This window comes from Aedes aegypti, chromosome 2, assembly GCF_002204515.2.
Source record: "Aedes aegypti strain LVP_AGWG chromosome 2, AaegL5.0 Primary Assembly, whole genome shotgun sequence".
Taxonomy (NCBI): Eukaryota; Metazoa; Arthropoda; class Insecta; order Diptera; family Culicidae; genus Aedes; species Aedes aegypti.
Window position 1 is genome coordinate 432,947,361 of NC_035108.1, and position 24,730 is coordinate 432,972,090.

The 24,730-nt window shown below is 37.5% G+C and overlaps 2 protein-coding genes and 1 non-coding gene across 3 annotated transcripts in view; 1 reads left to right on the plus strand and 2 right to left on the minus strand.

Moving 5' to 3' along the window:
• LOC5575569 (centaurin-gamma-1A) overlaps positions 1-24,730 on the plus strand; it is a 649,196-nt gene that overhangs the window by 334,782 nt on the left and 289,684 nt on the right. The window lies entirely within an intron of this gene.
• On the minus strand, positions 10,598-12,544 carry LOC5575539 (tetratricopeptide repeat protein 25). Its single transcript, XM_021847787.1, has 3 exons — positions 11,194-12,544; positions 10,814-11,135; positions 10,598-10,758 (listed from the first exon to the last, which is right to left on the minus strand). Exons 1-3 carry the CDS (start codon positions 12,447-12,449, stop codon positions 10,684-10,686), a joined length of 1,653 nt encoding a protein of 550 aa, XP_021703479.1. The 5' UTR covers positions 12,450-12,544; the 3' UTR covers positions 10,598-10,683.
• On the minus strand, positions 23,780-23,861 carry Trnas-aga. Its single transcript has one exon. It is a non-coding gene; the product is annotated as a tRNA-Ser (tRNA).

Here is a 24,730-nt window from a genome sequence, read left to right on the forward strand (position 1 = left end):
AATTTTTGCTGCAGCAAGTTTCAATAGAGTTTACTCTAGCATTTCATTCCAGAATTCTTTAATAGCTTCATCGGTGATTCAAACAAGAATTCCCACAAGAAATTTCAGTCTTGAGAAATACTTAACATGAATTTCACTATCCAACAATTTGACTTCCTTTTTCCCATTTCCTGGGGAATTCCTAAAAATATTTTTTCCCCAAATTAAAAAAAAGGAAAATAAATGTTACATGCATGTCCGAAAAAATTTTATCAAAGGATTATACCACGGTTAATCATTCTACAATTAAGAATTATCAAATTCAAGGAAAACCTTTTCCTAATGAATCGAAAAATTCTTCGAAAAAATAGAATTTTGGCGCATTTTTTTAAACATTTATTAGGAGGCAAGATCCATTTAGAATTTTGAAAATCAGTTTTTTTTTCGTTTGAAATCGGCAACGTTTACCTATAAGGACTGTTCATTTTATAAAGTGGACACCTTGTGCATGCTGTATCTTTTTAGTTTATCAATTAAATTTCAATCTGTTTTCTGCATATCGTTCGTCTTGTATTGTACAATGTTGTGATAATAAAATATTCTCCAAAATAATTAAATTTCACACGAATATGGAGCAACGTTTAGTACAATCCATTTTTGGAGGTTATCAAAGTCAATGATTGTTAGAAATTGGCTGGAAAATTCGACAATCTATATTCTTTATTTTCAAAAAAAGGCTTGTTCTTCAAAAGCATCATCAATCAGAAGCCTGATGGAAAAAATCAAGTTATTTTTGGAGCAACAATTTTACAGATATAATAAAATAATTTTCCCCCGATTTTTTAGAGAAAAATATTTTTAATTTGAAGGGAACTGATATGAGAAGATTTTACGGCCTGACGGCAGTACTAATATAGTATTAATATGAAAAATGACTTACGCCTTCATAGAGTTACTTTTTTAGTCCCCACGTCACATTTGAAGCACAATAGAAAAACAATTGCTATATGTTTAGAAGATTTTTCGAAGCACAATGGAAATCATCAAAATTGGCAACACTGCTGTAATAAAATCAATTTTATTTTCCACATATTATTTTCATAAGATGATATTCTGAGATTACCAATTGAAATATTCGGAGAAAAACGTTTAAAAGTGTGAGACTTTTTAGTGAAACGACCATAAAGAGCAAAATTTATACTTACGACTGCGGCATGAACTCACGATTTAGGTTTCGTTTAAACAAATATAGTTTCTTTATTAGTCTAAACTAGTTTTGAACACGCTTTTTACATTTCTCTTGTGCTGAGAGTGAAAGGATGGTGTATCAGCAAATTTCGCCATAAATGTATAAATCACTAAAGTTACCTAATGTCAGAGAATGGTGGAATACAGTTCATTTTTTTAAAGCTACACCTTCAGTAGAATAGTAAAGGATGCAAACAAACAAATTTCTCATAAAAATGAATATTTTTGTTTTGCGAAAACTAATGTAAAACTTTGACGAACATCTTTTCTTAGGAGTTTTTGGAAAAACTATTTAGCTTTTCAACCAAAAGCATTTTCTAAGATCTTATATTTCCATAGCATTGTAGAATAATAGTTGAACGATGCTCAGAAAACCGATTACGTTTTTATCAATAAATAAAAAAGATATAGCATAAACAAAGTGTCCACTTTACAAAATGAATAGTCCTTATGAAAATGTGTCCACTGTATTCTATTCTTTTCAACCGAAACACAGTGAACACATTTTCAGCGAACAAATTTGAGTTTTGAGAAGAGGACGGATTACAAAATTCATAAAGACAATTTTCTGGTTCTAAAAAAAAAAAATGAATTTTGCAACATGTATTTTTACGGATAAATCCTTTATGGTTTCCTGGAAGCCTAAAGAAATTCCTCATTAAATAACTACTTCCAGCAATTCCTTGAAGATTTTTCAATAGTTTCTCGAGATTCCCAAAGGTTTTTCGGATCATATCGCCAAGAACTTATCCATGAATTGTTGAAATTGAAAATCCCGGCATTTTCTTTAGTGTATTAGTAATGAATTGCTCTAGGACATTTTTGCAAGAATTTTTCAGGCATTTTCACTTATATTTTTCGGAGAATTTAACAGGTGAGGTACATTCTGGATTAGTTTTATGAGAAATGTTTTGAAAATATCTTACACAGCGGGCTCTGTCTCAGCTGGGATGTAATAATTTTTGACAATTACTAAAGCAATTTCCATACGGAATCGGGGGTGGAAGAATTTTAGAAAGGATACATAATGAATTTCTGGATTTATTCTTGTAGATTTTTTTTTTGGGAATACCACGGAGAAATTTTGGTAGAACTTCTGAACAACACTTGGATTACTAATAGAATTGTAGAAAAAAAATCCCTGGTGTGATTCATAGTGAAATTCCTAGAGGAAATTTGGATACAATCCTTGTGGAATTCTTGAAGGAAAATTTCTAAACATTTCTTCAAACTCATTGGGACAATGAATCCTCTCTTCCTCATTCAGACTAACTGTTTCAGTAAAACCTTTGATAAACAATCAATTTACTACTGAAAAACAATCAAAAAAAATTTAAACTGTTTTTCACAAATTTAGACCATTTGCAACATTGTTTGTTCAAGCACTTTTTATATAGACGCTTTTTTCATAAAGAAATGTTGATCAAAGTCGTGGCCGTGGGAAATAGAGGGTCAAAAAATACCGTCAAACAAACGACTTGACCTGGTAGAAATATTGTTCAGTATAGATATAGGACCTTGATGATTAACGCGTCATTTTCTCATATAAAAGTATCTCATTTAGTTTTTAAAATAAGGAATCAAAATTCTCTTCTATTATTTCGAATGTTAATGTATAACAATACTTAACTAGTGCGACTAATGAAAAATATCAACATTTTCGATGGTTTAGGGACAAAAGGTCGAAAGGCAAAACGTCGAATGCCAAAACGTCGGTCCCTTTCGACGTCGAAAAGACAAAACGTCAAAAGGTAAAAACGTCGAAAGCGGCGAATTTTCAACATTGTTTGCCAGACTTCTTTTTTCACATCGGGGTCGATTCAATATGCTATGAATAGCGTTTGGCACACCATAAATTATTTATTCCTTCCGAAGAGAATCATTCTTCCACGAAATTCCTTAATTTTTTCTATTTATTGTCTTTTCGAAGTTTTGGCATTCGACGTTTTGGGGTTCGACGCTTTGTCTTTGACGTTTTGACACCCAACCTTCCATTCCACCAAACTCTTTAAAATCTTTTTTCAATCAAATGCATTAAAAAAAAGTCAAGAGATGACTTCAGAAATTTCTCCAAAGATTCCTTCATAAATTGCTCAAGGGATTCCATATAGAATTCCTCTAAGGATTTATTCTGAAATCCCTCAGGGATTTCTCTAATGATGTCTCCAGGGATTTTCAAGGGATTCATTCGCAGATTACTTCAAAAGTTTTTTTTTATGAATTCCTCCAAATCTCTTTAGTACCGATATCTCTGGGATCCCTCAACGAATTATTCCAGTAGTTTCTCCAAGAAATTCTTTAGGAAGCACAACCGTATTTTTAGAGCGGTTCCGATAGAACTCCATTATTCTAGGAATTTCTTTAGAGACACCTCCAGTGATTCCTTCGACAATTTCTTTAGGAATTTTTCCAGAGGTTCCTCCAGATATTCCTCCAGAATACTTTCTACAGGGATTCTTCCAGAGCTTTTAGCAGGCGTTTCTCCAACGATTATTCCAGGGATTTCTCTAGGGATGCCTCCAGCATAGAGACTAGTGACAGTGAAGACAGTGAAATTTACCCAGGCAATCGTGCAGAGACCCCTACATTTCTTTAGAAACTCCTCTAGGGATTTATTTATGAAAATATCTACAACGGTTACTCCTGAGATTTCTTAAGGTGAAACTCCGTTGAATCCACAAATTTTAATGTAAATGTAATGGTACGCAAAACTTTATTCTCTTATTTCCGGGTAGTAGTGAAATTTAATTTAAATTAATTCAAATGTACATCGTTGCCACCTATTGATGTTCATTTTATTGTTGTGATTGGCGTTTATTTTCAATTCGCTTTCAAACTGCTGGATGTCTTACATACCTTCCAACGACACTGACAACACTGCAACAACGAAAGCGTTAGCGTTAGCGTAGTTACGGTATACTTCGTAGATTGGATACTAGCAACATTCATGTTTCTTTTTAATAATCTCATCCTGACTACTTTCAAGAACAAGGCAGGGGAGTATACCTTGTTCAAATCATAAACAAGAATACTAAAAGCATGAATATCACTATTCCCGGCCACGCCCATCTTTACCGTAACTTGGGATAGGGGAAGGAAATGTTGATGTAGCACTTACTTAATGAGAGGCCACCGACTCAGCGACACCCTCATAAGTGCTACGGCGTTGGAGGTTGGGGAAGGTATATTGTCAGGATTCGCCTAGAAAGCTGGCGATAGACCATAAATATTTGTTGTTTGAGCGTTTTCAAATTAATCTTTTGAATGCCGGCAATCAAAAGAGTAAACAATAGTTTATTTATAGTATAAATTGTATTTCGCGAAATGCTTGTCGATTGTGCAGTAATATTTTTGCTCAATAACCAGTAAAAAGCAAAACCGATCCCTCCAGGGTCATTGGATTGTATAAAATAACGATACGCGTAAAAAAAAATCACGCCTATTGAAAAACTGTACTGGGTGGTACTGTATTTTTAGATAATCGAAAAACGAAAGGAAGCGCGTTCGAACTAAACACCCTAGGATAACACAGTCGGTTTTTCTGCTCAAAATTATACGAAAAGCAGAATCGATCCCTTCAGGGTCATCGAACGGTTAAAAAGCATCCACAACCGATTGTTAGTTGCGTAACACCCGCCCGGACAGAATGCGCAATCTGAACATAATTATCAAACTCCGAAAATAACATTTTCCGTTCAAGAAACGATCAGAAGTTCCACGACGCGGACAAAAACGATCCGGAAGGCTCACAAAAGAAAAAGTATCATACTGGAACAAACTCACCGGATTGATTCTCTAAATTTATGTGCTGCATGCCACTTCCGGATGGTTCGGTGAACTTAGGGCAGCCAAAAACCAACAGTACTGAGGACACAAATCAAACAAATCACTTTTTCATTTTTCACTTTTCACTATTCCATTTCTGAATATAAAAACGGTCCAATTATGGGAGCGGGTCGTGAATGACTCGACAACACTGCAACAACGAAAGCGATCAAAAAATAGAAATATAAAAAAAGTGAAATATTCTAACATCGTGATTGTTTTAACCACGGTTTTGCTAAGTTTTGAGTTATATCTACCAGAAATTATCTAGTACGTGTTCTTAAATATACAATAAATGAAAGTAAATCGTGCTGAACGGACTACCTTTAGCAGAAACTAGGAAATTTAGTGAAAAATGTCCTTCGTTTGAAAGTGGATTAGTGTAAACAAGCACCGAAATAGTCGTCGTGCGTGTTGAAAATGACCACGAATCGTCAAATCTCGAGCATATTTAGTTGAGAAAATGAGTAAAATGGAAAGATAATATAGTTCTTACAGTGTTTTAGCAATTTGGCTGTGATTAATTACTGGTAAGTTGTATAATATGAGAAAAAGAGTAATCCGCTGGATCCGCTGAATGTGTCTGTATGCGTGAGGAAGCCATCTTTCCTGCCATGACAGGGATTCTTTCCTATATGTCCTTAAGCTTTTTTTTCAGTTATTTCTTCAGAGATTACTCCACTTCCTGCAAATATAGCTATAGATTTTTTTTTTTCAGGAATTCCTAATAAGAGATTTTTTCTTATTAGGAATTCCAGGTACTTTTACAGGAATCCATCTAGGAATTTCTTTAGGAATTCATCTCTCCGAAAAAAATCTGCAGAAACGGAGTGTCTGGTAAAAAAAAATCTTGGAAGAAACCCTAAATGAATTCTTGTGAGTATTTCGGATGTGAAAAGTGGAGGAATTCATGGGGAAATCTCTGAAGGAATTTCTAGAAGCATTCTTGGAGGAATTCTCGGAAAAAAAATGGATATTTAGAACAATTCTCTTGCAAAAATTCTGAGTAAATACATGGCAGATTACTTGGAAAATCCTTGGAGTAGTTCCTGTAGCGATTTTGCTGGAGGTATCTCATGGAGGAAACTCTTGAGGAATTAGTGAAATAATCACTTGTAGAGTAAGGTGGGGCAAAAGTTCGACCTTAGTGGTATAATCAAAATTTCCAGGAAAACAATAGCAGTTAAAACAAAACAAATACCATACAGTGAGTCTTCAACATATTGGCTATAATTTTGCTGAAAAAACTTGTGTCAAAATATTTACCCATTTTTAGTTATAACAGTTTCAAAATTGATTGTCTTATTCGAACTTTTGCCCCACCGGTGGGGCAAGAGTTCGAATCTAGTGCGGGGCAAAAGTTCGCTGGCTAAAACACAAAATATCGATCCTTTTATGACAGGCATACTTTACACCAGCCGTAAACTTAAGTTTGACGAAAAATACACACTAAATTTTCATCAAAAAATTGCCCAAAATCGGGTTGATTGTAATATACTCAAAAATAGCAGTTTTTCGCAAAACTAAGTGGAAATGTAAAATTTTGGTGACAGTTTTCACACAATCAGACAAATTTAACTAAATTTTAAAATAATATGTGGATTTCAGGCAATTTGTAAATTTTTCGGTGATTTTATACATGGGTCGAACTTTTGCCCCGCTGATTCGAACTTTTGCCCCACTATGCTTAGCTTAGCTTAGACTGACTACACATATCAATGGTTGCTATTCCGTGATTGACCGAAGTCAGTGAAAATGCACAAAGAATCAACTAGAAGTTTGACTGGGATTGGCCATAATCTTCTTCAGTGTGCATAATTCAGTGCCTCTATTTATACAGGGTCAATAACGGCGCCGGCCACGTCCTTGCAGTCAGGTGGGATTGAGGGAAGGAATGTTAGTGTGTAACCTTTGCTATTTGGAGACCGTGTTTGCCTCTGCATCTCCACAAAGGTTACTGGGAGGGATGTTTGTTAATGGGGAGGATCGTTGGGTCACAGGATTCACTTTGATAAGCAATTAGACCATGATAAATAATTATTTGTGAGATATAAACATGATTATGCCGACACTTGGGGTGACGAACCATTCAAAGTTTGTTGAACAAATACCTAAATGAAACATTCCTAACACTCCTATTCTTATGCCGACACTTACAGTGACGAACCATCCAAAGTTTGTTGAATAAAGTGAACCTTTCGGAAGTCTACACTTGTAGTGTCCAACCATTCAAAGTTTTTTTTATTACAAAAATAAAGGTAAAAAGAAAGGGGTGTTTTGCATAGCATAGCATAGCATAGCATAGACTGACTGTACATGTCAATGGTTGCTACTCCGTGATTGATCGGAACTGGTAAGAATTGCACTACGATCCAAATGAATAAGGGATGGGAGTTTCCTCTCGAAGTGCAATTTTAGCAGATCTAATATTATTGATCAATAACGGCGCCGGCCAAGTCCTTACAGTCAGTTGGGATGGGGAAGGAATGTTAGGGTGTAATGATTGTTGCTTCTAGAGACCGAGAATACCTCTGCATCTCCACAATCACCACGGGAAGGGTGTTTATTAGTGAGGAAGGAAAAGATCTGGGAGTCACCTCTGGTCGGTGATGCGATCCATGGACAAGGGGGAAATATACGACTTGTATTTAAAGCTAGTTTTGTATTTTTGTCTCGAGAAGTTTTTGGAAAAAATACGTCAACATCTATAATGTCGAACAATTCAAAAGACGTTTTTATTAATGACGAAAACTGAAAATTACATGTATATATTTTAACTTATATGAAACAGGAATAATGCCGACACTTGTAGTGACGAACCATACATAGTTTGTTTGAAACTTACATATGAGTATTACTGTGCATTTTGTCTCGATATGGTAGAAGTTTTAGAAAATACGTCAACATTCACAATGTCGAACAATTCAAAAGATAATTTTTAATAATGTCAAAAAGAGAAAAATATATGTATATTCAAATTGTATAAGAAAAAAGCATAATGCCGACACCTATAGTGACAAACCATACAAAGTTTGTTTTAATATTACATAAAAGTTACGCTTTCAAGAAAATATGTGTTATCATAAGTATGAAACGAACTCACCAGTTGGCCATCCATTCTCGACTGAACACAAAACTGACACTGACAGCAAAACTTCTTGGCGTCCCGAAAATAAACCGTCTTGCTTGGGCCTTCCCAAATACGTACCCAGCAAGACGCTCCAAAACAAAGGGGAAAAAAAAAAATCTCCGGCGACGAAAACACGCGCGAAACCGTCAACAAACTCTATCGGACGACGCAAAACCGAACCGTCCTGCTTGGGCTTCTCGAAGCACTACCCAGCAAGACGCTCCAAAACAGGGGGAAAAAATTCTCCGGCAACGAAAACGCGCGAATCCGTCAGCTAAATCAATCGGACGACGCAAAACCGAACTGTCCTGCTTGGGCTTCTCGAAGCACTCGATTCGAACTTTTGCCCCACTATGGCCCAAAATTTGTTTTCAAGCATTTATGCAAAAACTAATACACCTCAAAGCATCCTTATGATAGGGCTAGAAACGCCCTTACATGAAATATTGAAAAAGATTTTATCTTCAATTGGTTCCATGCAACTAAAGATTGACCAAAAATTACAATATTCACGTCGAAAAACAACAAATAGCCATAACTTTTCCAAATCTCAATCAATTTTTATTATATTTGGATTGAATGTCTCTTACTTGAATAGCATTTGAACCACTATGACAATTATAAGTTTTGTTTAGAAACGAGCTAGAAATCTTAAAAAGAAACTCTTACCCCACTCGAACTGTTGCCCCACTTTACTCTATAGTTCTAAGAGAAATTCCTGCAGGAATTCCTGAAGAAACCTCCGGAATTATTCCTGGAGTAACTTCGAGAGTACTACCTTGGGAAGACCCTGCAAGTATCCTTGGTGGAAGAAGTTGTAGGAATTCCTAGATAAATCTTTGGTGGCAACTCTACAAGAAACCTTGTACAATTTTTTTATGGAGGAATCCATCGAGCAGTCTCCGGAAGAATTTCAGGACAGATCTGTAAAGTCCCTGGAAGAATCTATAGAGCAATGACTATAGCATCAGCTGGAGGAATTCTTGGAAGATCTCCAAAAGCATATCGCCGGACCAATCTATGGAGGAACCACTGGAAGCATTCCTGCAGGAAATCCTCCTCAGTGCATATTTTCCTGGAGGAATTTTTGGAATAATATTTGGTGGAAGCCTGGAGGGACTCCTAGTAGAATTCCTAGATAAATTGCTAAAGGTACTTCTGGAGCCCTATCTGAGCCGATCTGAAATATACTGGTTGCGATTGAACGTTCTTCTTGGAGAAATCTCTGAAAAAAATCTTTTCCGACACCGACATTTAAAAATCTGACCAAGGTGAAAGAATAAGTTGATTTTATTTTGTAGGGTGATGTGCTTGTATACATCGTATTGCGCATTGATCAGTGAGAACCTACAATTTTCCCAGTATTGAAGTGAATGATTCTGATACAAACCGATGCCAAACAATTCTTTCTCAAAACGGCTTTCGCATTGTATGATAAGATATTGATACTTCTTGATCGTCTTTTTGGAAATAAAGCTCTTGTGACTGGTGCCGAAGCGGTGTGACTGGTGCCGAGCGCTAACCATTTCTCTCAAATCGTGTTCGTCCATGCGATTTAGGTGAAAAAGTGCAAAGTGGATAATTGAACTGAAGTTTTTTATAGAAATGCAGTGGTATTATTGCATTTTTGGTGTACAAGTGTACAACCCATGACAGCTTTCACAAAATTACACTTGGAACACGAATCTCTGTTGCAGGTAAGTTGGAATATCCGCCGTAGTGGAACATTTTAAGTTTGATGCGACGAATAATAGTGCTTACGACGAAGTAGAACGGAACCCTACTACACTACTTTTTATGGTTGCTATGCAAGGCAAGTTCGATGAACCAACACGATTGAATGCACGAATATGTTTCTACAGAATGTTTGCTAGCAGTTCGTGCACAATTACACAGTTCGCGCGAACATTCGTGCAAATTGCACAATTTTTTGTGCATTTCACGCACTGCGTAATCACAGCTTTATGGAAAGTTGACTATAACTTAAAAAACTATATTTCAACTCGCCAACCTCTTAGTCTTAATACGTTTAGCTGAAACTTTGAGGTTTCTATTATTATATAATTTTCATTCAAAAGAGCACACGAACTTTTGGTTTTGAGAACATAAAAAAAAGCCGCACCCTAAACGCCCCAGTCAAAGCACCAACGCGAGCCACAAGTGGTCCTCGAGCGTATTGTATTCCGACCGATCGGAACCGAATCGAACATCTGCCTCCTGGGTCTCTAGCGGGCCTCTCCCAATGTCCGTCACGTTGGGTGCCATGTCCTGTCGGTTTCGGAAAAGTGCATTTGCATTGTTCTACTCGAGTACAGACTGCGACTGAATGCTCACCGATGGCGTACACAAGTGCATTCAAACCGGTAGAAGTACAGTACTTTCCCTAATTATGTTTGACGAGTACGCATCGGTCGGTTTGATCGAAGAGTCCACTTGAGACCTCTGAGAAGTTTATTGGTTTCAATGCGAATTTTAAAACGCAGTACAATTTCAAACTGTTTCTACTCTAGTTGTGTACGCTTGATTTCAAGTGACGTCCGCTGTTCCATCTTTTGGGCCATTAGCTTGCTGTTGATCTAGAGAAATCGCCATTGTATTAGTGCGTTTCAGAGTAACCCTTTTTATACTTACAATTCTCGCAACCTGAATCACATGATCCAGTCGTTCGTCTTCCAGCGCCAATACAGCCTCTCCAGCCTCATCCAGTGAATCGGCCAGCTTCTCAACACTCAGCTGTGCGCAATCGGCTCTAACGATGGCTAAGATTCCCAAAAACTTCCACAAGTTGCTTCCGCTTTGGACGGCTTCATCGATGACTCTCCGAGCCATGATACGGGTTTCGTCCAGCTTGCTCGCTTCCAGATGGTGCCGGCACATCTCGTGATACAGGAACGCTCTCTCAATTGCGTAACTCGAATAGGGAATTCGTTTCTCCAGGACGGTCAGTTTATTCCTGAAATTCATCACAATTCATAAGATCATCATCATACTTGACTCATACTGGAACTCACTTGTAAGCAATGTAGCCGTAATCCGGAGCCGCCGGATCGCGATAGGTTGACTTGTCGCCGAAAATCGGCACCACAACGTCGTCCTCATCCTTCGTCGGGTGCAGATTGAACAGAATCGCCAACCGGTCCTTCAACGGCTCGTCCATCAGCGTCGGCGGAATTTGGAAACTCTCGACGATCGCCAACCCAACCAGATTGCAAACTTCGTTCACAAACTTGTACCGATCGGGGAACACTCGCTCCGTCTTCGTCTGATAGTAATACCACAGGACGTCGTTCACATATGCCAGTAGCTGATTCAACTGGCCTTGGGAACGCAACTCATGCATACGATCCAGTTGGTTGTGGACGTCTCTGTAGGTTTTGTACCGAATTTTGAACATGTCATCCAACAAGTATGCATCGGACTTCTCACTGGATCCGAATCGATTTCTACGATAAGTGTAGAATGGAGTCCTCGCTTGAAGACTTTGTAGACCTGCTGCAACTCGATCATAGCACCGGTCAACCGTGTCCGACAAAACCTTTGAGCTCTCTTTCGCTTCAGCAAGATTCACCACCTTCTCCCAAGCTCCTCCCTTTCTCAGCGAACTCAAAAATTCCAAGTCCTTCCAACCTTGGTTCAGGTAGACTTGACCCAGCATTCTCAAATTTTTGTCCTTCCTCTTGACCTCCTTTACGTGAGGTTCCTTTACGATCGTCTCCACTACACTCACCACATCGCACTCCTTCTTACCGTCAGGACCCTCAATCCTACCTCGCCCGTCTTCCTCGATCATCCTCAGCCTATTCCTCTGCTGATACAGACAAGGCCCAGCACGCTTTCCCAGAACATTTTCGTAATTGCGGAAGGCCAACCGCAACTCCGCCTGCATATCGTTCAGCCGGTGGCCCTCGAAGTGCTTGCTACGGTTTGAAGTCACCTTGACATGCTCCTCGAACTGGCCCAGTTCGAAGTCCGTTCGACATTCCTGCAGTGAACACGGGAAATCCTCCCCTCGGGGATCCAGCTCGTCCCGTTCCACTGCCAGTCCATCCCGGGTGCTCTGGAGGGCGTCCTTTAGGTCCGAGTTACGGAACTGGGCCACGCTTTTCCGGTAGTAGCAATCGACGGCATACGGATTGGCTTGGACGGCTTTGTTGAAGTTGGTGGTAGCCACTCGGTACCGACCCTGACGGGTGTAGTGCGTTCCGAGCTCTCGGAAGATGACATGCTGCGATTCCGCTGGCCAGGAAAGTTCCAGCTGGGATGACATATTGGGGTGGATTTGGGGATCAGGTGAAGGATTTGATGCGAGCTGGATAATGTTCAAGACGGGTTACTACGATTTAGTGTCTGGATGTCTTCGATGTAGTCTCTTGTTGAGCCTCAGGTCCTAGCTCAGATCAATTTTCAGCATAGAAGATCAGCAACGATCAATCTTTGCAGACTCATGTAAAATGGTACAGTCCTAATGGCGCTAGTTTAAGAACCTTACTTTCTTAAGGGGAATTTCTATCTAGGTAACCTTGTGGACCAAGTTTTTGCTACTTTCAGCAAACATGAAATGGCAAATTCGCGTGCCATGCCCCGTGCTTGCGTGCTCTTGAGTTGACCATTTTCTATATGGGTAATTCTTCATATCAATTAACAGGCCGTTCTTTTGGGGCCAGTACTGAAGTTGTCAAGGATGGGGAAACATAACAATACGCTTAAATTTCGAAAGTCAATAGCGGCACCAACTACGTACCTAAGACAAGACGTGTCAGGTCAAAGTACAAAAACGAAACTAATTGCCTGTCAAAAAAGACCACTTCCTATCGGTCGTTTTGGCAAAGGCCTACTCTCACATCGTTGAGTTGGATTGCAACAGGGCACTTTGTTGCTAGCCCGGCCGTGTTGCTAGTTCATAAATAAGAGCTTTTACCAAAATTTGGGAATTTTTTCATGAAATATTTTTGTTTTAAATCTTTTTATACTCGATGTTAAGTTAACCGCATGAGCACCTACAGCGCCAAATTAAATAAAAATACTCGATTAGGAACAATATAATGAAAATAGTGTCTATTTTCTCTAAATATATCGCTGGTTAATATGCAATGATTTGATTTTCAAAATAGCTAGCATCTTTTATTGCATTAGATGAATAGAGCGTGCAAGAAATAATCAAATTAGGAGCCTTAATTTTTGAATTTGTTCGCAAGATTTTCTTACAAAGGATACTGGCAGCACTGGCTTTTGTATCGTCAAGGTTATCGACTGAAAAACAACGGGGCAGTCTTGGTTGAGCTGTCACGTCCTGTCCTAGACTACGTACAAGAGCAACCGAACCTGCAACTCTTTCAAACCATCAAATACTACTAAGAAACAATGTTCACTTTATTGTACGATTAAAACCAAACATTGCAACTGGAATTTCTTAATAATTTGATTTTATTTTTCTCCTTTCGTTTTAGGTATGTAAAAATAGATAGAACACAACATCGAATAGGCTGAAACAAGAATAACTACCCATTTTGGTTACAAGCAAAAAGTAAGTTATGAAACTATAATGTGAAGCTGGACTTCAGGTGGGAAATTCATAATGAGAAAGCAAACGTCCGTGTTCTAAACGTCTTCATGCGAAATGGATGGATTTTATGCGAGGTCATCGACAGATTCCTGTCAAGGCTCATGGCAGAATTCTTAGGCGATCTGTAGAAGGTTCCAGGCTATCTCAGGTAAATTCCTAGTGAGATGCTCGGTACGTTCTGTTTTTGAAAGATTGAGGACTACTTGAGGGATCGAGAATTTTAAAAATTTTCTCCAAAGATCGTAGATAATCTTCTGAAACGATGCTTAACTGATTCCTGGTATAGTTCTGATTATGAAATTATTTTATTTAAAGAGAACATTGTGTATTTTTTACGAAAACAATTCCTATCTAGACCCTCAACTTATTTCGTGGTACACTTTTTGACGGATTTTTAAAGGGGTCTTGTGATACTTTTAGAGAATCTTGGAAGGATGAAATACCTCTTTTACGACTGTCATTGATTAACCTTCGAGCAGTCACGCTGTTTTACTTTGTACAACAGCTGTGAATTATGTGCTCTAATTTTGCAGCAGACGTATCTATCGACATCAAATCAAAATGTATTCTTCAAGAATCTTCTTAAGACTCAAGAGTTTTTGTTTACAGTATGTCCCTAAATAATGCGGTAAAATCGACAAATGAACATGGAATTCGCATAATAATGAACGCACTATATACAGTTAGAGTATTAGGACTTCCTCCAGAGTTTATATCAGGATCTTCTAGGGATATCATAAGGAATTTCTCTAAGCATTCTATCAGGAGTTTCATCAGGAATTTTATCAAGAATTCCTCCAAGGATTTCATCAGGAGTTCCTATAGTGATTCCATAGGGAATTCTTCAAGGGATTTCATCAGGAGTTCCTGCAAGAATATCTTTAGGAATTCGTACCAGGGTTCCATCAGGAATTCCTCCGGATTCCGTCAGAAATTCCTTCAGGAATCATCATTAAATTTTTCAGAAATTTTAACAGGAGTTCCATCAGGAGTTCCTCTAGGGATTGTATCAGAAGTTTCTTCAGAAATTTTGCCTGGATCCTCGAGGGATTACATCAGAAGTTTCTTCTAGGGATAACATCAGGATCACTTCTGGGAATTACATCAGGAGTTCTTCTGGGGATTTCAAAAAGAGTTCCTTCAGGGGTTTCATAAGCATTGTCTTTAGACATTCCACCTGGGATTCCTTCTGAGATTCTATCAAGAGTTTCTATAGGAAGTATCAGGAGTTCCCCTGAGTCTTTCAATAGGAGTTCCCAAGGGATTCCATAAGGAGTTCTTCTAAGGACTTTATCAGGAGTTCCTCTAGTATTTCCATTAGGAGTTCCTTCAGAGATTCCACCTGGAATTTCTACAGGAATTCTATCGAGAGTTTCTCTAATGATTCTATCTGGAATTACTACAGGGATTACATCACAAGTTTTTCCAAGGATTCCATCTGAAGGAGTTCTTCAATAGATTTTATTAGAAATTTCTGCAGGGATTCCATCGGAAGTTCTCTCATAGTTTCCATTAGAAAAACTTCTAAGACTTTATTATAAATCCTTCTGGGATTCCATCAGAAGTTCTGTCAGGGATTCTATCAGGAATTCTTCTAAAGGTTCCTTCAGGAATCCCTCTAGGGCTATTCTGGGTTAATTTATTGTGAATTCTTTTCGAAATGTATTAGGAGATACTATCCGAACTTCTAGAGAATAAGAATAGAATAATTCCTTCAGTAAAATCTCTATCAATTTTCGAAGATTATCAAGATTTCCTCCAGGGATTTTATCAGAAATTTCTTATAAGTATTCCATTACTCAAGAGATTCCTTCCGGAATTTATCGAAGGATTCCTCGCGGAATTCATCATACAGCTCCTTCCGGATTTCCTTAAGAAATCAATCCCGGAAATCCTCAAGGGATTTCTCCGGATTTTTCAAGGAACTTCTCGTGGAATAACTCCTGGGATTCTTGGGGGTTTTCAGTAACCCTCCAGTGATATTACCAGAAATTTATTATAATAGTTTTACCTGTAATTTGGGAATCTACCAATATATCATCCAGTCACTCCATCAGGAATGCCTCTGGGAGGTTCCTTCGTGGATGCCACCAAGATGAACTCCAATTATCCAATAACGAATTTCCTATGCGATTTGATCACAATTTCTTATAAAGATTCCACTAGTAATTCCTTCAGGTACCTAAACAGTATTTTCCCTAATTATATCACCTGTAATTTTCCGCGAGAGAAGTTTTTTAAGGAATTTCACAAGGAGTTCTTCAAGCGTTAACACTGGGAATATCACCAGAGTTTCGCTAGAATTACCACCAGAAAAATCTTTCAGAGTTTCACCAGAAGATCAACCATGAAATACTTCAAAGGTGTTATTAGGATTGTGCTTCAGGATTATCATAAATTCCTCCAGGGAGTTAACTGATATTTACTCAGAGTTTCAAACAACACATTTCTCTAAATGCCTCATTTCTGAAAAAAAAAATCCATGGAGATATATCTCTACAAATTCTTGTAGGTATCACCAAAAAAATCTATAGATTAATTCCTAGAGAGTTTCCTGGGGAGATTCCTTAGTATATTTCTGGAAGAACTTTTAAAGCAATCCCTGAAGGAGTTTCTAAAGGATTCTCTAAGGTAATTCCTGGTAGATTCCTTGGAAAAAATCCTTCAAGAAATACTGGATGGAATTAATACATAAATACCTTTAGGAATCCTCTGAGAAATTTATATTAATTATGAAGTAATTCCTGCAGAAATCACAGGACGAATGTCTCGTAGGGTCCCTTCAAAGATACAAGGAAGAATCTTTGGAGGAAACACTGGTGGAGTTTATAACAGAATTTATTGAAGATTCTCTCTAGAGGAATACCGAAAGATAGCCTGGGGGATCCTCTCAAAAAATTACAAGTGGAATCTCTAAAGGAATTCCTGCTGATCAAGTTTTGATGATTTTTTTGCAATCTTGAAATCTTTGAAGGCTTTCTGATGGAATTCGTGGAGGAATTGTTGGTGGAATCCCTGGAGGAACTTGATGAATCCTTGGATAAATTGTGGGTGGTATCTGTATAGAAATGCTTGAAGTTTCGCTGGAGGAATTCTTAAATGAATCTTTGAAGATTTTTTTGGTGGAATTCTTCAAGGAAGCATTGGATGAACCTCTGGAGAAATCCCTTGGGAAGTATTTGTATAGATCCCTGGAGAAATCTGTTGAAAAATTGCTAGAAAGAATCGCTGAAGAAATTCCTGGTGGATTTTCTGATGTAACTCCTTCAGGAATTTGAGGAGGTGTCCTAGGAGCAAGCCCTGGTGAAATCCTCGAGAGAATTATTTGTGGTGTTTTTTTCTTGAGAAATCCCTTGAGAAGTATCTGATAGAATTCGTAATGCGATTCCTGGGTAACGCGTGATAGAATCCTTGAAACTAACTTCTAGAGAAATTTCTGAAAAAATCTTTGAAACAATTGTTATAACAATCTGGAGGAATTCTAGGAGGCAGCCTTGGAGTTAGCCCTGAAGAAATTCCTTGGGAATTTTTTTGGACAGATCTTTGAAGGAATCAGTGGTTGAAATCCACAATAATTTGTAGAGGAACCTCCAAAGTAATCCTTGGAAAAATTCCACCTGAAGGTATGCCTGAAGAATGTTCCCCGGAGAAATTTCTGGTTGAATCTGTGGATAAGTTTCTAAAGGAATTATTGATGAAATTTGTGGTAGAATCCCAGGAAGAGCTTTTGGTGGAATCCTTAGTATAGCTTATTGATTCCTGGGAAAATTTCAAAGCAGAATAACTAGAGGAAACGACTTAAAGATCCTATTATTGACCAACTTGGGGGCGGAGTCAATGTTAGTCAAACCGTCTGAGCGTCTGTGGGCTGCATCTGAGACGAGACTCGCGGAGACGGTCTTCTTTTTCTGCGATTGCTGAGTTTTTTCTTATTCCACTCTGTGTTTATATCAATCTTGCGCAAGCCGTTCAAGCCCTCACATGACCATCTCAGCAAAAAACTTTTGAGCTTGCATCATATCGAAGCATAAACGGCATTTTGAGTAAAATTTCATACCAGAAAACGTAGCAGACATTAAAAATAACTAGCCTTGTCTTAAGATTTATCAGCATCTTTGGAAAAACTGCTCCGATGACTGAGGTTTTTAATAATAGTTTATTTTGAATACAATACTTTTTACTTTTTCAGCCATGAAAACGACGGGCTGCATTTGACGTTTCGTGACAGCTAAATCTGGGCTGTATATGACATTGATATTTTTCCTCTTCGCGAGTCTCTCTCAGGGCTGCATAAATCGTGCGGAATCGTGACTCATCTGTAGTCACTGTCGATCAAAGTAAGCAGTCATATTTCAGATGTCACCCGTCGACTCCCATAGTAATCCAGTCACTAGAGTGACAACTGTCAGACTGACAGAGCCAAGTCAAGTGAAATTTTTGGTCGACAGTGACTCCAGTCGAGTCGATCCAAAATGACTCGGCTGGAGTCATTGTCGACCAAAAATTTCACTCGACACGACGCTATCACTCGAATTTATCGCCAGTTGTCACTTTATGTCGACAGGTGATATCTGAAATATGGATGCTTACTTTGATCGACAGTGAATACAGACGAGTCACATGAATCTGCTCGAAAACAAAATAGACCCCTAAATGATCACCGCACGTCTGCCCTTGATATCCTGAAAAACTTTGTCGAAGATGGTTTTTGTATATTTAGGGCAGTTTATTAGCAAGCTTCTTAGTGGATTCCTTCCTAGATCTTTGAAGAATTTCTTGCTAAATCTCTTGCAAAGTGAGAATTCCTTGTAAGGCACTTGGTAGATCACTGGTGAGCTGCCCTTATACGCCTACTTGGCCCATGTTCTATCTAAACCTTATGGATCGCGGGACAAATATGCGTACAACGGCAGTGAGGTCTTTGACAGATTTTTTTTTCAATGTCAAGCTCGTTTACGAATATCTTTCTAACTAAATCACGGATTCCCTTCTCGTTGGGCGGACTACTTTATAGTAATATGCACATAAAATGACCGAACCGCCGTACCATTTATATGCATCAATTTTGATTGATTTTTCAATGTATAATCGTGTAAACAAAGCAATCTCGTTTGCAATTTTACTTACAAGAGGCAAGAAAGCATGAAATATCGGTGAATGCAAGAGATCTATTACAAATCATTTTTCACTTAAATAGTTCTGCGGGACACGTTTTCGTCTCAAGCTCCAAAATACCGTTATTTGATTAATTGCTTTGCTGAATCAATTGAAGTTTTCAAAAACATCATTGCATGAAAATGCAAATTTCGACTAGTTCAGCCAACTGGCATGCAAGTTTGCCAATTTATTTGCTTAACGTCCAACGCTCCGTCATCGTAATCATCGTCATCATCGAAACTTCAAGCAGCAGGTTTTCTGTTCAAAACTAAAAAGTGTTCGACGAAAATGTGTTTCCTGTGTTACGGTTGGATAATGAAATACGTGAACACATTTTCATGTGAACTTTCATGATTTTGAAATGGAAGTTAAAGTCCTAATTTGCATGCTTGGTGTTATTTTTGTTATGATGTGTAATAAATATCTGAATAACGAATTTCTATAAAAAAGTTATCGAGATTATTCTTCGATTTTGTTTTGAATTCCACCAAAAGCTCAAATTTTGCATGTTTCATCGGATTCTTTTTGAGAACCTGAGGAAGCTCTTGGTTAGATCAATGGATAATATCTTTCGATTGATCCTTTTGGAGTTCTGGCCAGTTTTACGACAGTTTCTTACTACGAGACTTTATTCTGTCAAGAGTCGTTCCTAGACGATCTCTAGTGGATTCCAAACGATCCTTGTTGTAATTCTCATGATTTTCAGATGATTTTTGTTGATCGAATGACTGGACAAGACCGACATGTTTGGTAGATCCTAAATGAATATCTTCCACATGATTCGGTTCCGGGTCATTTGGCTGAATGCCATTTGGACGAATGCCGTTTGGCCGAACGCCATTTGGCCGAAAGGGTCATTTGGGCGAATGCCATTTGGTCGAATGCCGTTTGGCCGAAATAAGAAATAATAGTGAATTACAGTTAGCATGTTATTGTAGTGAATTTCGAAGCTGAATTTCAAAGAACTTAATCAACTTAGTTTTAAAGAAGGTTAATCATCATTGATATACACATAATTGGCTCTTTGATGTTAGTTCAACAAACAGTCAGTGCTGAAAGAAGAACATCCTAAATGTAAGCAAATATTCACTTTTCTGCTTGCGGTAATAGCTGCCAGCAGAAGTTTAAGCATTGTGCTTGTAGTCAGCTTTTGACAGTAAATAAAATGGTTCCTGCTGCAGGACTGGATTGCTTTGATCCCTCGAATCGTATTAAGTAAATTATTTCATAATTTTAGTAACCGCAAATTTTGACTCCTTCTTTTAACAACGGAGAAACTGTGAGCTTTTTCCACGTAATTGTTTACCGAGTCAATCGGTTTACTGCTATACGCAAGCAACGGTGCAGAGCTCTGTTCACACGTTGCAATCCTTATATTGGAGGAGAAACAGAAAGAACAGCCTATGATCAAAAGAAGGAAAAATCTCTTATGAAAATTTAAGCAAGTGCGATGCAAACAATTTTTGTGTTAGTATAACAGCAAAGAACTGCCGATGATTTAAAGATGGTAAAATTCCCAATTAAAATATAAGCTGAATTATTGCCAATAGTAACGAAACCAGTATAACTTGAAAGAATAGCCTATGCTTAAAAGAAGGAAAAACATCTAATAAAATCATTAAAATACTTAAACCCTATCATACCGTTTGAAGCCCCAGATGAAACAACCATGAGCTTTGAGTCTTGATGGAAGGAGTGGAGTTTACAACTTAGTCCTAAATTAACGGGTCAATTTTATCGTTCTCTTGGAGCACTTATAAAGTGACAAACATGACGTTCCATCACATCATTAAAGTCAATTAATTAGCTGATTGATTATGGGTAACACCTAAGAATCTTACACATAAGTGTTAATTTGATTTTTTTTTTTGTTCGTGATTCGGCCAAACGGCATTCGGCCAAATGGCGTTCGGCCAAATGGCCGGAAGATTTCATGCATAACTAACAAGTCGGTTTTCATATACTTGGCCACTGCTTTAATACAAGCCTCTGTGTTTAATGGATAGCCACAGGTTTAGGTTATTTAACAATTTAGAAAGTGTTCCCAGATTCCTCGAGGAAACGCTTCAGAAATTTTCAAATGCTTTCTTCTCAGATTTCCCCTTTTTTTAAGTATCGACTGTATTGTTTAATCTTAATTTCTACAGGAGTACAAACTTCAAAGAAAATCCACAATGATTTATACCTGAGTTTTTGATATAAAAATCGTTTAAGATTTCTTCCAGAAAACCCTCCAAACAGTCGTACGCCGATTTTCTCTGTCATTTTTATAGGGATTCCTCCAAGAATTCACCCGCAGTTTCTGACAGGAATAATCCACCAGGGATTATGCAGGAAACCTATTAAAAATCTTCCAGGAATAATAGTGAAATATCTATCTTCAAGGGAAATCTCCATGGCTTTTTCAAAAGTTTATTGCAGACTTTCCACCGGAAACTTTATTCAGGGATTCCGATGCACGTTCTTCAAATAATTCATTCAGGACATCCATATATTTTTTTTTCAATTATTTTTTTAAAAATTTATCTAAAAAATATTATAATGAGAACAGAAGTTCTTCTCAAAAAAATCGATTAGAAATACTTCAAGGGTTTTTTTTAGGAATTTGTCTAAAAATTTCTGAAAACTTATCTTGACTATTTTTTGGAAAAAAAATCCCTGAAACAAATCGTGGATGAGGGCTTCCTTGAGAGTTTCAGAAGAAACTTATCGCAATAAAGTAGAACAAAGAAGTCTTGGATAAGCTCCTGGGTTTAGTAATAGCTTATCCAAAAAGTAATGAATTTCTCCAGTTATACATTATAAAATCTCTTCAGAGATTCTTGTACACTAGACCTATACATATTTTCAAAAATGTCTGGAAACTCCCCAGTCAACCAATACTTTTAGTTATCATTGCGAAATGAACTTCTGGCCAAAATTTCACTTAATTTAGAGTAAATTTAGGTGTGCTTCAAATCAATTATGTGTTTTTGGGCTGTTTTCAAGCTTTAAAAAATCATAACTACCGAACGAAACATCAAAGTTTATTGGAAATACCTCTACATAGTAGTTTATCTAATTCTACGAACTTTTGCCGAACACGATTTTAAGATTGGAGCAAGTTTTAACATAGTTTGGTTGAGGTTTGTATCTCGAGGTTCTTGAAAATCTCTTTTTTCGGGAAGTGTTTTCACTGAAAAGCATGCCTGCATGAAAATTTCGGATTTTTAATTTCCAAGCATGATGACTATGCATATCTTAAAGTCAATCCCGTTCAAAGTTACCATTTATCTTACGAAAATAAATTGTAAAAAAATAGTAATTGTAAAGCACATTTGTAAATCCACTGTGGGTGAGCCAAGAGCACCACCTTGAGCTTCAAAGAACACAAAAAATGAACGCGTTAGCACTGCCTTTTCTCAGTCGATGATGATGATTGTTTTCAAATCGTTCTAAATGATCAGTGAAATGCGATCAAAACAATCATCATTCGGAAAGAAAAAGCAATGCTAACTTGTTCAATTCATTCGTTTCCGGTACATGTGTCATGCATGATTTAACTATCATCAGGTTGCGATGCGGTGCTCGATCTTTGGACATTTATTGTAATTTATTGCCTTGAGCAACATGTAGGCTGTTGATGGTCATTGAAGTAAAAAATATATTATGTTCGATTCCCGTTGACAAGGGCATGAAAAAATAATTTTGGGTGTTTTATATACCATGTATATTGAGAAAACTGTAATTTCTGGGTACTGTGGAGAACAAATTTGTATCAAACAATGTTAAAACTCAATTTAATCTTACTAGCGTGTTCGACAAACTTTAACAGAATAGAAATTGCTTTCAAATAGTGGTAATAGCATGTGGTTTTGATTTTCCACATGCTAGTTATGATTTTGTAAACCTTGAAATAAGTCCAAAAATACATTTTCAACTTGAAGCATACTGAAATCTTTATCAAATGAGCTGAAAATTTGACCAGACATTGTTCTTGGCATGAGAATCCCGAATACTGCTTGACCGGTAGATTTCCAGACATTTTTTCAAATATGAACAGGTCTAGTGTACACGTAGGTAAGGTGTACCAATTATGGTCATATGTGATATTTTGATATTTTTCACATTTTGAATCTTTTTGAATGTTTTAACATCAAGATATATCTTAAATCTAACTACTACGGCAAACATAAATTTTCAAAATTATATGACATTAAGGTAATCACGTATGGCGAAATAGGGAACCACTATGTCCATAACTGGTACACTTACCCTATGTACAAATTCTTCCACGATTTTATGCCAGATTTTTTTTTCAAACTCAGTCAACTCTCCATAACATCGAGTTTGGGAGGTATCGAATTATGGAACACAAAGGCAGTTTCAAACTTTCAAGGGACCATCATTGTTGCCATAAAACCAAATTTTCCTTTGGTCTTCTAACTCGATATTGTGATACGAAATATCAAGTTAGTAAGAGTTGACTGTAAATGTCTTTCTTTAAACATTCACGTGGTCAAATTTTGACTGTCATTGGATGTAATTCTTAAAAAATATCTTTCTGCGTCTAAAGCCTTTAACTTAAGGTGAAAATGCATCGAAGCCAAACCTCAAATTTTCAAGAGCACAAATCTGGAGAACCGAACACCCGTTTGAGCTGAAAACTTAATTGATTGGTCACCACCAGCGAGTGACCAATCGATTAAGTTTTCAGGTTAAACGGATGTTTGGTTCTCCAGATCCGTGCTCTTGAAAATTTGAGGTTTGGCTTCGATTCATCTTCACCTTAAGAAGTTCATTGTAGTAATTCTATCTATAATTCAAATACAGCACTAACCTATTTTGGCTTATAAGCATAGCCAAAATGAACTTTCAGGACGTCCAAGAAAAATAACCGCAGTCGGTAGGATTCGAACCTACGCTCCCAGAGGGAATCTGATTTCTAGTCAGACGCCTTAACCGCTCGGCCACGACTGCCCGATGATGCTGATGGCATCCAAATAAAATTTTGTATTCATTTTGCGTCTTTTTCGCTGATAATATTTAACGATTATCGATGCGAAAGGATTGTGAATTCGTTCCGTTTAGCAAAAAAACAACCATCAGTTGTTGTAATAATCTTGACTAAGTATTATTGTTACCATTTGTAACCGGTAAAAGGTGAAACCCTTTCATTCACCGCCCCGTATCATCGCACATCAATCTAAATGCGCGAGATCCTTTCAACCCTAAAAAAAAATAATCGCAACAAAACGCCTATGCTTATCATTGTTTCATAATCTCATAACTCGTTCCCTGATTCGCGCGAGTCTGATTTTGATTGCGTTTCGTTGCATTTCACCTCTTCTTCATGATTCGTCGCGGTGATCAGCTAATGCTCTCTAGAAAAAAAAACCACACTCACCGCTGCCGTACAAATGAGACCGAAAGAGTTCCCTTGCATAATGCATCGCAGCGTGCGCTGATGGCAAATAGTTAGCATTTTCGTTGGTATTACGTTTCAGCGTTTCAAGGACTTTGGTTTTCATTATTGTTGTGTTTTAGGTATTGTAATTTCTTGAAAATTTGTTCTTTGTATGCTAAATCGACTGAAGCACGAAAAGTGAGTGCGTTTTACAAAACCCAAGCAAGCGAGTTCGTGTTTTTTTTTTCTGTGTCGCTGTAATTACTTCAATTGAGTATGGATTACCAACTGGTGAGCTCGTTTCATGCTTGGTATAGCACAAATTTGTATCGTTTCAATATTACATTTATTTAATCGTTAAACAAACTATGGATGGTTCGTTACTATAAGTGTCGGCATAAGCCCTTTGTCCTGTTTTCAATATCAAGATTAAGATGTCCAA

Bases quoted from the DNA above. Each gene is read 5' to 3' on its own strand.
- LOC5575539 (XM_021847787.1), bottom strand. From the start codon at position 12,449: ATGTCATCCCAGCTGGAACTTTCCTGGCCAGCGGAATCGCAGCATGTC. The intron at 11,136-11,193 runs GTGAGTTCCAGT...GATGAATTTCAG, and splicing joins TACGGCTACATTGCTTACAA to GAATAAACTGACCGTCCTGG. The intron at 10,759-10,813 runs GTAAGTATAAAA...CGATTTCTCTAG, and splicing joins TGATTCAGGTTGCGAGAATT to ATCAACAGCAAGCTAATGGC.